This window comes from Leptopilina boulardi, unplaced genomic scaffold (genome assembly GCF_019393585.1).
Source record: "Leptopilina boulardi isolate dan_hultmark-lab unplaced genomic scaffold, ZJU_Lbou_2.1 LbouV2_122, whole genome shotgun sequence".
NCBI classification, from domain to species: domain Eukaryota; kingdom Metazoa; phylum Arthropoda; class Insecta; order Hymenoptera; family Figitidae; genus Leptopilina; species Leptopilina boulardi.
The window spans coordinates 3,035,133-3,048,050 of record NW_026137666.1 but is presented as its reverse complement, the minus strand read 5'-3'; the positions used below and the strand labels follow the sequence as shown (position 1 = coordinate 3,048,050).

General features: G+C 28.3%; 2 protein-coding genes across 2 annotated transcripts in view; one reads left to right on the top strand and one right to left on the bottom strand.

The window, feature by feature from the left end:
• LOC127287011 (dnaJ homolog subfamily C member 3) overlaps positions 1-12,918 on the bottom strand; it is a 104,908-nt gene that overhangs the window by 54,244 nt on the left and 37,746 nt on the right. The window contains exon 4 of the mRNA XM_051313709.1: positions 4,442-4,767. Coding sequence (XP_051169666.1) covers positions 4,442-4,767 — 326 coding nt within the window. The remainder of the gene's footprint in view (positions 1-4,441; positions 4,768-12,918) is intronic.
• LOC127287081 (uncharacterized) lies at positions 5,987-7,211 on the top strand. The gene is made up of 4 exons (XM_051313814.1): positions 5,987-6,112; positions 6,196-6,400; positions 6,534-6,667; positions 6,812-7,211. Exons 1-4 carry the CDS (start codon positions 6,017-6,019, stop codon positions 7,136-7,138), a joined length of 762 nt encoding a protein of 253 aa, XP_051169771.1. The 5' UTR covers positions 5,987-6,016; the 3' UTR covers positions 7,139-7,211.

Below are 12,918 nucleotides of genomic sequence, written 5' to 3'. Positions count from 1 at the left end.
ATTGTCAAATTTTAAAAAACGCATAGATTAAACTAAAACTCGTAATAAAATACGAACCTGAAAAAACCTAGGAAACTAACTTATGAATAATAATGAAAAATACAAACCTGCTATATTATTTTTTATAGCGATAATTCGAAAATCAATTTCGTAAAGCAAAGAAGAGAAACACAGGTAGCTGTACTTATAGGCTTGTAAAGCCACGACTCTTATGAGAAAGGCATCCATCTACCAACAAGTTCAGTACTACAATTTAATTTATTAAATTTATTTAATTTTAATTTATTAAAATTAATATCAAATAAAGTATTCTACAAACAAATGAAGTTCAACTAATTTTAATTGCTTCATTTTATATATAGCTTATCAGAATACTCACCCAACAAGTCCAATATAAATTATTTTGAATAAGTGGATTTTTAATATATAATAATTCATGAGTTTATAAATTATTTATTAAAAAGCACTTGTTTAACTCTTTGAGTCACCGCGTGACACACACTTCACACCTAATTCAAAAAAGCATAACTTTCTTTAAACTGATCAAATCTAATCCTAACAGAGCTCATTTTGAAAGAGTCGGACAGAGTAACAAATTTATAAGTCTGACGCTTTAAAAAGTACTACCCTTTTTAAAATATACCCCTTCAAACAAGGGCAAAAATAAAAAAAAGAAATTTTTAATTGTATAAATTTGAGAAAATTTTTTTCCCACCTTTTATTATTCCATATTCTTAAAATGTTGTAAAAAATGTAAGGCTAAAAAAATTTCCAAAATCCACCCCCTTTTACACAAAAATCTAAAAAATAGACTAAAATAGATTGGGCTTAAATGGAATTTTTTTTTCTTTTTGTTCGCCATGTTGGTTCCGCCATTTTGAAGTTTAAAAAATTTTGCAAAATCGACATTAGATTTGAAATCAGTGACCCCGAAAACGTAGTATACAGTACTGTTAAAGAAACTTTTACAGAAAAAAACTTTTGAAAGCATAAATATTTTAATTTTTTCATTAGAGTAAATATCGGTAACTTACTTTTCATATTAAAATCTCAAAATAGGCACAAGGATTTTCAATTATATTTAATACAAAAGTAATAATATGAAATAAATATTTTTTGTAATTCTTATATCAAATAAGTAACCAGCGACCCCGAAAACCCCTAGATATTAAGTTTTGGGAAGAAGTAAGACTTTTTAAAAATTTTGGTCCGCCATTTTGTATCCGCCATTTTGAATTTTTGAAATCTGATATCAGATTCGTAACCAGCGACCCCGAAAACCCCTAGATACCAAGTTTTGGGAAGAAGTAAGACTTTTTGAAAATTTTGGTCCGCCATTTTGGATCTGCCATTTTGAATTTTTGAAATCTGATATCAGATTCGTAACCAGCGACCCCGAAAACCCCTAGATACCAAGTTTTGGGAAGAAGTAATAATTTTTGAAAATTTTGGTCCGCCATTTTGTATCCGCCATTTTGAATTTTTGAAATCTGATATCAGATTCGTAACCAGCGACCCCGAAAACCCCTAAATACAAGTCTTTAAAAAGTTTTATACTTTAATTGCGTATTTTATATATTTATATCTGTTTGGGGGTTTTTGAGCTATTGAGGGGGTAGTTTCAACCCTTAAACCTTCTTCTTTGCCGATAAAAAAAAATACGTATCTATTATTTTGTCGAGTTCTTGAAGTGTGCCAAATTTCATCCAAATCGGAGAGTAACACTAGGGTAGGTTTACTTGTTAGAATTGCATAAGAGATTTTCCGGCATTTAACAAGCGACGTTGGTCAATGTATACAAATTACCAATTTTTTTGGTAGATGATAGATGTTTCAGGATTGCAATAACTTTATTTATTTGTGAAATATTTCATTTTTATTAACATTAGTTAATTAATTAATATCTGGAAAATAACAAAAAAGGACAACTCAATATTTTTTGTGGTGAAAATACACATTTTTAACTTAAAAAAAAATAATGAATAAATAAAAAAGACCGAACTTAAAAAAAAGTAAAAAAAATTTTGATTTTCAAAAAAGGGTCAAATTTTTAATTTTTTAAAAAAAATTTTGCACCATTCGAAAGAGCAGGAAAAAACCTTTCGAAAACATATAGGTCAAATTTTTTTCATCTTTCTGTTTAAAAGTTATAACTCTTTAAAAATTCTCTGATAAAATTTAAAAGAAAAATTCAACCTCATCCCTCTCCTACAGTTTTTGAAAAAACTTAACAATACTTCGCACGGTGAGCTTCGTTTAGGTTCAACCTAAACTGCATGACCCTTCTCAGGTTTTTTTTATATCAATTCGGTGATGCCTCACGATCATTTTAAGACGAAAATTAAAATAATCGTTGGAGGGAAACTCAAATTATATTGATTTTTAAATTTTTTTTCTAGGTTATTGAAGATATTTTCATTAAAATACCGTTTGGTAAAATACTTATTGCTTCAAAAGCTACAATTTAACATAAAAATAGATTATATATAATAATTAAACCATTTTGATACATAGAATTAAGAAAATGTTTAAAAATAGTCGAAAAAATTGAAATTTTTCTAATTTTTTAAACTTTACTCCTTTATTTAACGTTATTTCAATAAAGTCATGTAGAAGTGAATTAAAGTACATAAAATTTCCTGTAAATCAAAAAAAAAACTCTTCTATCTATTATTGTTACAAAAATATGGTCATTTGAATTTTAAATTTAATGGATAAATAGTTAAAATTTACCATTAGGTCTAGATTATTTGGTAAAATTGTTTTCGCAGAACCTCATCTCAATTCCAGAATATAATACGTATAAGAAGGTTTAATCTTGAACAGTTTCAAATTGAAAAAACTGATTTATCTCACTTACATCGAAAGTTACATTGGTTTAAAGAATGTCTATTTCTATAAGAGAGATTTGAGTAGTTTTTAAAAATCCGTTTATTTTGAAAAATGCAACATAATCATATTTAAAATATTTACTTTTTTAAAAAGTAAATGGTAAGGTACAAATATTTGGTAACAACCACGATATTTTTAAAATGCGTGAAGGCCGTTGTATTCACAAAGAGCGCGATTTAATTATGGAATTGAGATGAGGTTCTGCGAAAACAATTTTACCAAATAATCTAGACCTAATGGTAAATTTTAACTATTTATCCATTAAATTTAAAATTCAAATGACCATATTTTTGTAACAATAATAGATAGAAGAGTTTTTTTTTGATTTACAGGAAATTTTATGTACTTTAATTCACTTCTACATGACTTTATTGAAATAACGTTAAATAAAGGAGTAAAGTTTAAAAAATTAGAAAAATTTCAGTTTTTTCGACTATTTTTAAACAGTTTCTTAATTCTATGTATCAAAATGGTTTAATTATTATATATAATCTATTTTTATGTTAAATTGTAGCTTTTGAAGCAATAAGTATTTTACCAAACGGTATTTTAATGAAAATATCTTCAATAATCTAGAAAAAAAATTTAAAAATCAATATAATTTGAGTTTCCCTCCAACGATTATTTTAATTTTCGTCTTAGAATTATCGTGAGGCATCACCGAATTGATATAAAAAAAAACCTGAGAAGGGTCATGCAGTTTAGGTTGAACCAAAACGAAGCTCACCGTGTTCGTGTTTAAAGTACTCACCCATAGGGCTAAACTGTGTGCAAGTTACAGCCCGATCCGACCAACTATTTTTCTCTCAGTATGCTACAGGAATTTTACCCCATATATACACAGAAAAAACCTAGTCTCATTTTTGTTGCAAATCAAAATGAGCCAATGGTAAACGACATAGACAGTGGCGCCACCAACCTGTTTCATTTTTGTTGCACATCAAAATGAGCCGCCTACACGGCACATTCTGGGTTCAGTTTTTTTCTGTAACAAATGTACCTTGCTAATACTGAAGAAATGCTTATTATGCGATATAAAAATGAAAAATGTTGATATTTTCCAAAATAGATCAGCTAGGGTTTCGGTTGAAGCATTTTCTTGATGTATGATCAACCCTGAAAACAGTGGCGTTTCCACTTTTTTTTCGTCATTTTCGTGCAACCTAAAGTTGCTTCAAAAGCCCACCGTGTTATGTGTTCACCGGGTCGGGGTTTTCAAACAGTTTATAAATATCAAAAACGATTAGACAAGTGTTATAAAATATTTTGAAATCAGATAGCATATAAAATGTTTATATGTTATATAATATTCCTTTTTCTAAATGATCTTTATCAATTGGAAGTGTTTTCGTTTTCATTACCTAAAAACGAGCTATTGGTTTCATTTCATAAAGTATTGTCAAATGTAATGGTTGTGTGCATGCTGGTTACGCCTATCCATATTTATTTTAAATATGCTTGAAAAACTTGACAATCAATAGAAAAAATTAGAGCATCAAAATATGGAGATTCTAATAAAAATTCAAAAAATTAGTTAAATCTTACTTACGTTAAAGATTCGTCGACTTCTCCTACTTGGTACAGCAATAACGAAAGATTATAAAAACCTCGTGTATTGTCAGATATTAATTTGGTTGTAGATCGAATATCTGCAATTGCCTTGATATGTTCACCCAGAGCAACGTTACATTCAGATCTGAGTTGTCGAAGATAAGGAGACCATGGACAATCTTCAATAATACTTGTAATATGTTCGACTGCTGAACTATATTCTTGCTTATCAACTAAAAACTCTATTCTTTCTAAATGTTCTTTTAATTCTTTCACCTTAGAAATTCCGTCTAATGCTTCTTTATTGTTTGGTTCCATATTAATCTATAATAAATTATTATGCATTAATAATAAATTATTAAAGCCTTATCTGTCTAAGAAAAATAACATCAGGTATGTGTAGTAAAAAATGTCTAACTGAATCTTACCAACGGATTTAAAAAAGAATTTAATTAAACTAATAAAACTTGGTAAGTTTTCTGTGTATTAAATGCACACACAATACACACTCACATGCACATATTGAATACATTTTTCTATCTAGAGTAGAGTGAGGTGAAAAAGCCACGTTATTACTTTTTACGTTATGAAATCGAAATTCAAAAGTTTTTTTTTTAAATTTCCTATTGGTACTGAAAGTTTAGTTATTAAGCTTCAAAATTCTTGTAGGACATTTTTTTTTGTATTCCATGAAAGGACTAAGTTATAAGAGCTTTACGAAAGCACTGCAAGTGGCTTTTCTGCGATTTTGCCAAAATATTTAGTTATAAATTTTTCTCTTTTTATATTTTTCTTTTATATACATGGCAAATAAATTCACAGTTATCGAAATAAGCAACTTAAAAATAAAAATTACCATAAAAACTATAATATTATCGATACAACATCCAAACAAGAATAAAAAGTTGCGTGTTTCACCCCACTCTAACCTATGTATTTTTTTTTTATTCATAAAAACTAATTCTCATTTTTCTTATTCTAACCCTTCAAATGAAGAGTTTTACTAACAATACGATTTCTCAACGACATATTGAACAATAATATGGTAGATGACGGATCCACTACCTTTATAATTTTAATTGTCCGAAGGGCATAATGTTAGTCTACCAGAACAGTTACAAATAAAGATGAATATTGAAACGTTTTTGTCAGTTTTTAAAAATTTCTACCGGGTAAATCCGACGTGCTACAGACTTGGCATAGGAATCAAATTAAAACTTGAACCCTGTACTTTACGAAGATATAGCGATATTGACAACAACAAAATAAATTAGCTGTCAAAAATGGTTTTTTTAAGTTGTCAAACATATAAATTGACTCACTGTTGGTTTTGAAATATTTCCCGTTTTCATTCTTATCGTGGTGCCGCCTGTCGGCATATAAAATAACTACCTTTTATTTTGCTCAGGTTTGGTTAGTCTTTTACATACCACTTATGTAACAATTTGTAATCTCCTTTTATAGTTCATTAAATAACGTAAATTACATCTTGTGTTTTTACTCGAGCCACTAATAATCCCAATTTTCCAAATCAGAAATAATTTTGAAGTGGACCAGTACATTTGATCAACGGATGAAAAAAATCAACGTAAATGACCCGAAAAACGAAATATTGCAGAAATATCTGAGAAGTTTCTCTTGTTTAAAAACGTCTCTAGGAGTAACATTGGTAAAAATTTTGTTATTATACAAAAAACTTTTAATTCTTTTATGGTACGTTTATAAATATAGATACAATTTTTAATTTATTAGCTCGAGTCAGATTTTGAAAAGAAATTGGATGAGTTCAATACAACTCAAAGTCTTCCTGCAACAATTAATGGCCTACATCAGTCTACGATTTCTTTTTCGAATACTTGGTCCAGGAATTCAGGAAAATTGATTTCACTTTTTAAAAAATCAAAAACAAGAGAAGTGAGGCACTTTTTTCAATTGCATAAGGACACCATAGAAAAAGGTTTTTACTATTTCTTTTTAATTTTTAAATTTTAATATAAAATATTTTTCTAAATTAATATAATTAACATACTTATTAAGAAAACTTAAAAAAAAGTAAAAGTTTGTCACTTATATGTGTATAAATTTTTCAGGGACTCACAATGATGTAGTAGCATTATTTTTGTTGCCAATTTGTTTTAAAGTAACAAAGACTTTCAAAGAAGGAAATGCCACGATTTCTTATTCCAAAGAAGAGATTTCCAGGAGTTTTATATTAAACGTGCAAGTAAGAATAATTAATTTGAATTTCAAAAATATACTTTGCTTACGTATTTTATTAAATTGAATTGAATTAATTTTTTTTATATATTATATATTGTTATTTATAATTTAATTATGTTATATACATTTGTGAATTTAATTTTTTTAGGATCCTGAAAATGTAGACACAGAAGTAAAGGAATACGAGAATTGGTTACAGCAGAGGAATCTACCTATTCTTCCGTACGTCGTCTTGTGTGGAGAAATTGGGAGGATTTACCAATCGTATGTCATTTTTAATGGCGAAAAATATCCTCATGTAGATCCCGTAAAAGCTGTCGAATCATGCTACAAATGTTTGAAAGCATTAGATAGATGGCCCACTATTTGTGATTTTGTTTGGGGACTTTTAGGAAAGTTAGTCTATGGATTTGATCTGTTTAAAAGTTGTGCGCCTGTTACTAAGTTTTTAGTGGAACTGAAAAGATGTAAGTAATTTTTTTAAAAGTTACAAGTGTGTTATAAGATCGATTGAAAAGTTTTGTGCCTTTTACAAAGTCACTAATGGAACTAGAGAAATTGAATTATATATTTTTTAAAAGTTCTTGGTCCATTACAAGGATCTAAATATAAAACAATTTTAATAGTTTATTAAAATTTAATATTTATTTAGTTTTAAAAATATAATTTATTATTTTTTAACTTTTAATTAAATCGCGGTTTTATACATTAATACACGGAAAGAAATTTAGTAGCAATATTTGATAAATCTGATAGGAAATTTTAGTATTCTCTTTTTCAAACGCGGAACATTTGGGTTTGATAACGAAAATCGGTATATTTTTACCAATAGTCTTTTTAGTAAATATATTCCAGAAATTGAAATTATTATTTCGTAAATTGATAAATTTATACGAAAAACCAGAAGTAAGTTAAACCGACGCGCACTTCGTTATTTACTAAATTTATATGAAAATTTGGAAAGATTATTTCGAAATTTGTTAAAACTATACTAAAAATTCGAAGTGGTTCAGTCGTGACAGATGACGACAGAAACACCAACAGATTCTACGCCAAAGTTTTATCTCTTTCTCATCTCGAGGATAGACGAGGATATGAACTTTTAAATGCACACACACATATACACCGCAATGTTTTACATCGATTGGCTTATTTTTATTCCTAACCTATACTAACGATAATACGTATAACATTCGCAGAATAACGCTTCATATACAAATTTACGCTCATGTGAAAAACTGATGTGACCATTCTTATATACTAACCAGACATATTTTTCACCGCTTATGAGAAAGGTGAAATTATATCAAAACATGTTTAAAAATATAAATAAAAATCATTATTTATTGGGAAATAATTAAATATTTTATTATTTTTTAAAGAACAATTTTTTTTACTGATTTATTGTAAAATCTTCGAAATTAATTATATAAAAGAAATTCAGGTCTGTATCAAGATAATAGTAAAAAGGGGCTTGTCTAAAGAGCTTCGTCAGTCTTCGTTACCACTCGGTGAGGATCGGGCAATTCCGAACGTTCAACTTCGGCAAATTTCGTCGAATCTCGTTAACTTTGATATTTCTTTTTCAATTTTCATATCAAATATATCAAAATCTCAAATAATTATATCATTTTATAGAATTCTAATTACGAAATTTGAAATATTTGGTTAGAAAAATTGATAAAGAGCTTATTAAAATTTGACATTTTTGTGTTTCAATAAAAAGATTTCAGATTTCGTAAATATTATATCAAATTTTCTTTCCAACTATATTAAATATTCTTATTTTAATCTCAATCATTCTTAAAAATAGTATCGAAAATCGTTATCATGCCAAAATGTTCCGCAATTGTAACCAAATATACTAAAAAGTAACACCATAATATCAAATATTGCTACAAACTTTCTTTCCGTGTAGAATGGATCGCAAGAAAATGATCAATTTTCTTTTAACATTTATTCTGGCATTATACGGAAATCCTTCACTTCCACGAAATATTGTTCAAATTGTTATAGACTATACGAGAAATTTTATAGCAAGCGTATTTTTACCCTGTTTGTTAAATGATATTTTATCAATATTGAAACACGACAATGTTGCTGATAGTACTTTATTGAAAGTTGAAGAATATTTTAAAAAATACAGTTTAGTGTTTAATGATGTTTCAACAGAATGTAAACGATTTGAATTACTGAGACAAAGAGGAATATTAGTTGATTTTGAAGAATTTAGTATTGGTAAACATTTTGTAGATAAACTTGTGAATAATGAGATAGTTCTTGTTTCAGAAACTTTACACGCAATACACATCCCATTAAGAAAAACATTAAAATTGTTTTTAGAAATTCCTGGTATGTTAAAGCAAATAACTCAATATATTACAAATTTAAAAAAAAGAATCGAATATTATCACGAATATTATGCAGGCTGACATGTGGTTAAAGAAATATTCAAAAAATGTTGGTGAAATTGTTTTGCCCCTTTATTTGCTTTACGATGACTTAGAAATGGGTAATCCATTGGGTAGCCATGCCGGTAAAAACAAATTTGGTGTCTTACATGCGTCCATCGCATGTCTTCCACCGCACATTTCATCTCGATTGAGTAGTATATTTTTGACTCTTTTAGTACGTACTGCTGATAAAAAAATAGTTCAAATGATAATGTTTTTAAAAAAATTATAGAGGAGATAAATTTTTTGAAAAATACAGGGATTCTTGTTAAAATCAATGGATGTTTACAACGCGTTAAATTTGAATTAGTTTTAATTCTTGGAGATAATTTGGGCCTTAATAGTATTTTTGGATTTGTTGAGTCCTTTACTTCTACCCACTTCTGCAGAATTTGCACAATTTCTTCAGAAGATTTTAAAAAATTATTTACTGAAAATGAACAGATACTAAGGACACGTGAAAATTACGAAAAAGATGCTAAACAATGTAAATTTTCTGAAACCGGAATTAAAGAACCATGTACTTTCCACAAAATCACAGGTTTTCATATTACGGAAAATATAACTGTAGATATTATGCACGATTTATTAGAAGGTGTTTGCTTGTACGTCTTAGAATCTATAATATGGAATTTTATTTTTGTCGACAAATTTTTTACATTACAAACTTTAAACACACTGTTACAGTCTTTCGATTACAGTCAATTGAACCGCCGGATCGTAGAAGGGCATACGCGTGAAATCCAGCGCTTTAAGTTGGCCCCTGACATGAAAAAAAAAATTTTTTTAATTTTGATTTTTGAATATTATATTCTTGTAGAGAATAAAATTACGCAACTTTTTTCTCAATAAAGTTTTTTCTTAAAGTGAATTGTTTTCAAAATAATTGCAAAAAACTTGATTTTTTTATACCGTAATATTTCATTCAATTTTATGTTCAACTCGTCATAAATCCGAAGTTTTTTGACTTTTTGACTTCAGATTTGGAGGATTTACTCATCAAAGTGTCCCAAAAGTGTTAGATGAACAATAAATAAATTAAAATAATAACTAACATTTTTATTAATTTATTTATGTTAAAGGCCAAAAAAAATTATTTAATACTTTCAAATGAAAAAAGTCTGTGACGAACTTTCGAATTGGAAAAACTTCCAGTGGAAGAATTGTTTATAATAGTTCAATAAAGTTTTTCCAAAAGGTTTTAAACTAATTTGATTAAACATTTAGAATTTATAACAGTTTTACTTTTTGGTACGCCGCGCGTGGACCGGCCGTGAGTATAGTAATAGTGGCGTGATGCTTTATATCCTGGATATTTACTTATTGTAAAGACTTTTAGTTTTTAAAAAATTATTTGAATATTTTTGAATATACATTTTTAAACAATTTTTAAAAAATATAATTTTTATTTTTTGTATGTATTATATTTTATTAATGTTTCAAATTCAATATTTATTATTTTAAAGTTTTTGATGTTCTTCTCTCGCTATGTTCTTTTACCCAGTCCGTCCTCTATTTGTAAACATAAACATAGCTATTCCTATATTGTTGAGTGTCTATAGAAAATAGTTTTTACGTACAATTCGTTTTTTAAGAATGCAATTATTTAAAAAGTATTCTAAAAAGGAAGGTTTAATTCAAAATGTCATGTAATCAGTCAACAATACGGACTGGGTAAAAGAACATAGCGAGAGAAAAACATCAAAAACTTTAAAATAATAAATATTGAATTTGAAACATTAATAAAATATAATACATACAAAAAATAAAAATTATATTTTTTAAAAATTGTTTAAAAATGTATATTCAAAAATATTCAAATAATTTTTTAAAAACTAAAAGTCTTTACAATAAGTAAATATCCAGGATATAAAGCATCACGCCACTATTACTATACTCACGGCCGGTCCACGCGCGGCGTACCAAAAAGTAAAACTGTTATAAATTCTAAATGTTTAATCAAATTAGTTTAAAACCTTTTGGAAAAACTTTATTGAACTATTATAAACAATTCTTCCACTGGAAGTTTTTCCAATTCGAAAGTTCGTCACAGACTTTTTTCATTTGAAAGTATTAAATAATTTTTTTTGGCCTTTAACATAAATAAATTAATAAAAATGTTAGTTATTATTTTAATTTATTTATTGTTCATCTAACACTTTTGGGACACTTTGATGAGTAAATCCTCCAAATCTGAAGTCAAAAAGTCAAAAAACTTCGGATTTATGACGAGTTGAACATAAAATTGAATGAAATATTACGGTATAAAAAAATCAAGTTTTTTGCAATTATTTTGAAAACAATTCACTTTAAGAAAAAACTTTATTGAGAAAAAAGTTGCGTAATTTTATTCTCTACAAGGATATAATATTCAAAAATCAAAATTAAAAAATTTTTTTTTTTCATGTCAGGGGCCAACTTAAAGCGCTGGATTTCACGCGTATGCCCTTCTACGATCCGGCGGTTCAATTGGGTCTTACTACTGCTTTACCGACAATAATATTAACCAAAGAAAAAAAATTAAAATGTCTGCATTTGAAACTCTTTGTTTCATGCGGTGTTTTCCACTAGTCATTGGACATTTAATTCGTTCTGACAATGAATGTTGGCAACTCTATAAATTATTAAGACAGATTTTAGACATTGTCACTTCACCAAGAATAATTCGATCGGATGCAAAAAATCTGAAACGGTTAATTCAAGAACATAATCAACTTTATGTTAAATTGTTTGACAATTTAAAGCCAAAATTTCATATTCTATGTCATTATCCACGAATTCTTCTACTCAATGGGCCTTTTGTCAATTTCTGGTGTATGAGGTTTGAAATTTTATTTTTTGTCTTCAGATTTTTATATTTTGAATCATTGCTTCAACTCTTGAATTATATTTTCATATTTACAGACTCAATATTATCAAAAAAAAAATTGACAACCCTTAACAACAATGATTTCGATAGATTAAAATTTCAACGGTGCCTCCCCTTAACCTTTTAACTGATGTGCAAAGAAAGCGAACATTGATCTGGCAAATAGACTTTTTTTTGAGCCACAGCATCCCCAACAATTAGGAAGACAGCTCCTCGAACACTTAATAAGTTCTTTCCTCCAAGTGGGGGGTTGCTGATTTGCCAAGGACGTGGTAGGCTATACCCCCACGCTTACGGCAGACTCTCTCCCAAGACTTTTTCAGTGTAGGCTCAGCAAAAATTTCGAATTGCATCAACGGACCAAACACATAGACGTAGGCTACACTTTATTCGTGAACTGTATGAATCAAAAGCAATTCGAGTTGACTACGTGCGCAGTGAAGATCAGCTGGGGGACGGATATTTACTAAACCATATTGACTATTCAAAAGTTTAGAAAGAATATCGAGATATTGGGAATGAAAGACTTAAAATAATTAGTGGGAGTGTTGGTTTTGAAATATTTCCCGCTTTCATTCTTGTCGTGGTGCCGCTTTTGGTTAGTCTTTTACATACCACTTATGTGACAATTTGTAATCTCCTTTTATGGTTTATTAAATAACGTAAATTACATCTTGTTGTGTATTTACTCGAGCCACTAATAATTCCAAAACTCAACTGTTTGTAAATACAACTATTCTAAAAAATACTTGGATTCGCTTGGAATTCATCACTCAGGGGTTTTAGGGGTCGCGGATTACGGATATGATGTCAGATTTTCAAAATTCAAAATGGCGGATCCAATATGGCGGACGACTTTCTTAAAACTCGATTCAATTCGACATATTAGATCCGACATTTTTAATTTTAAAAATCTGACATCCTATCTGTAAT

Coding starts and splice junctions, on each gene's coding strand:
- LOC127287081 (XM_051313814.1), top strand. CDS start 6,017: ATGAAAAAAATCAACGTAAATGACCCGAAAAACGAAATATTGCAGAAA. Junction 6,113..6,195: donor CGTCTCTAGGAGTAACATTG/GTAAAAATTTTG, acceptor TTAATTTATTAG/CTCGAGTCAGATTTTGAAAA. Junction 6,401..6,533: donor TAAGGACACCATAGAAAAAG/GTTTTTACTATT, acceptor TAAATTTTTCAG/GGACTCACAATGATGTAGTA.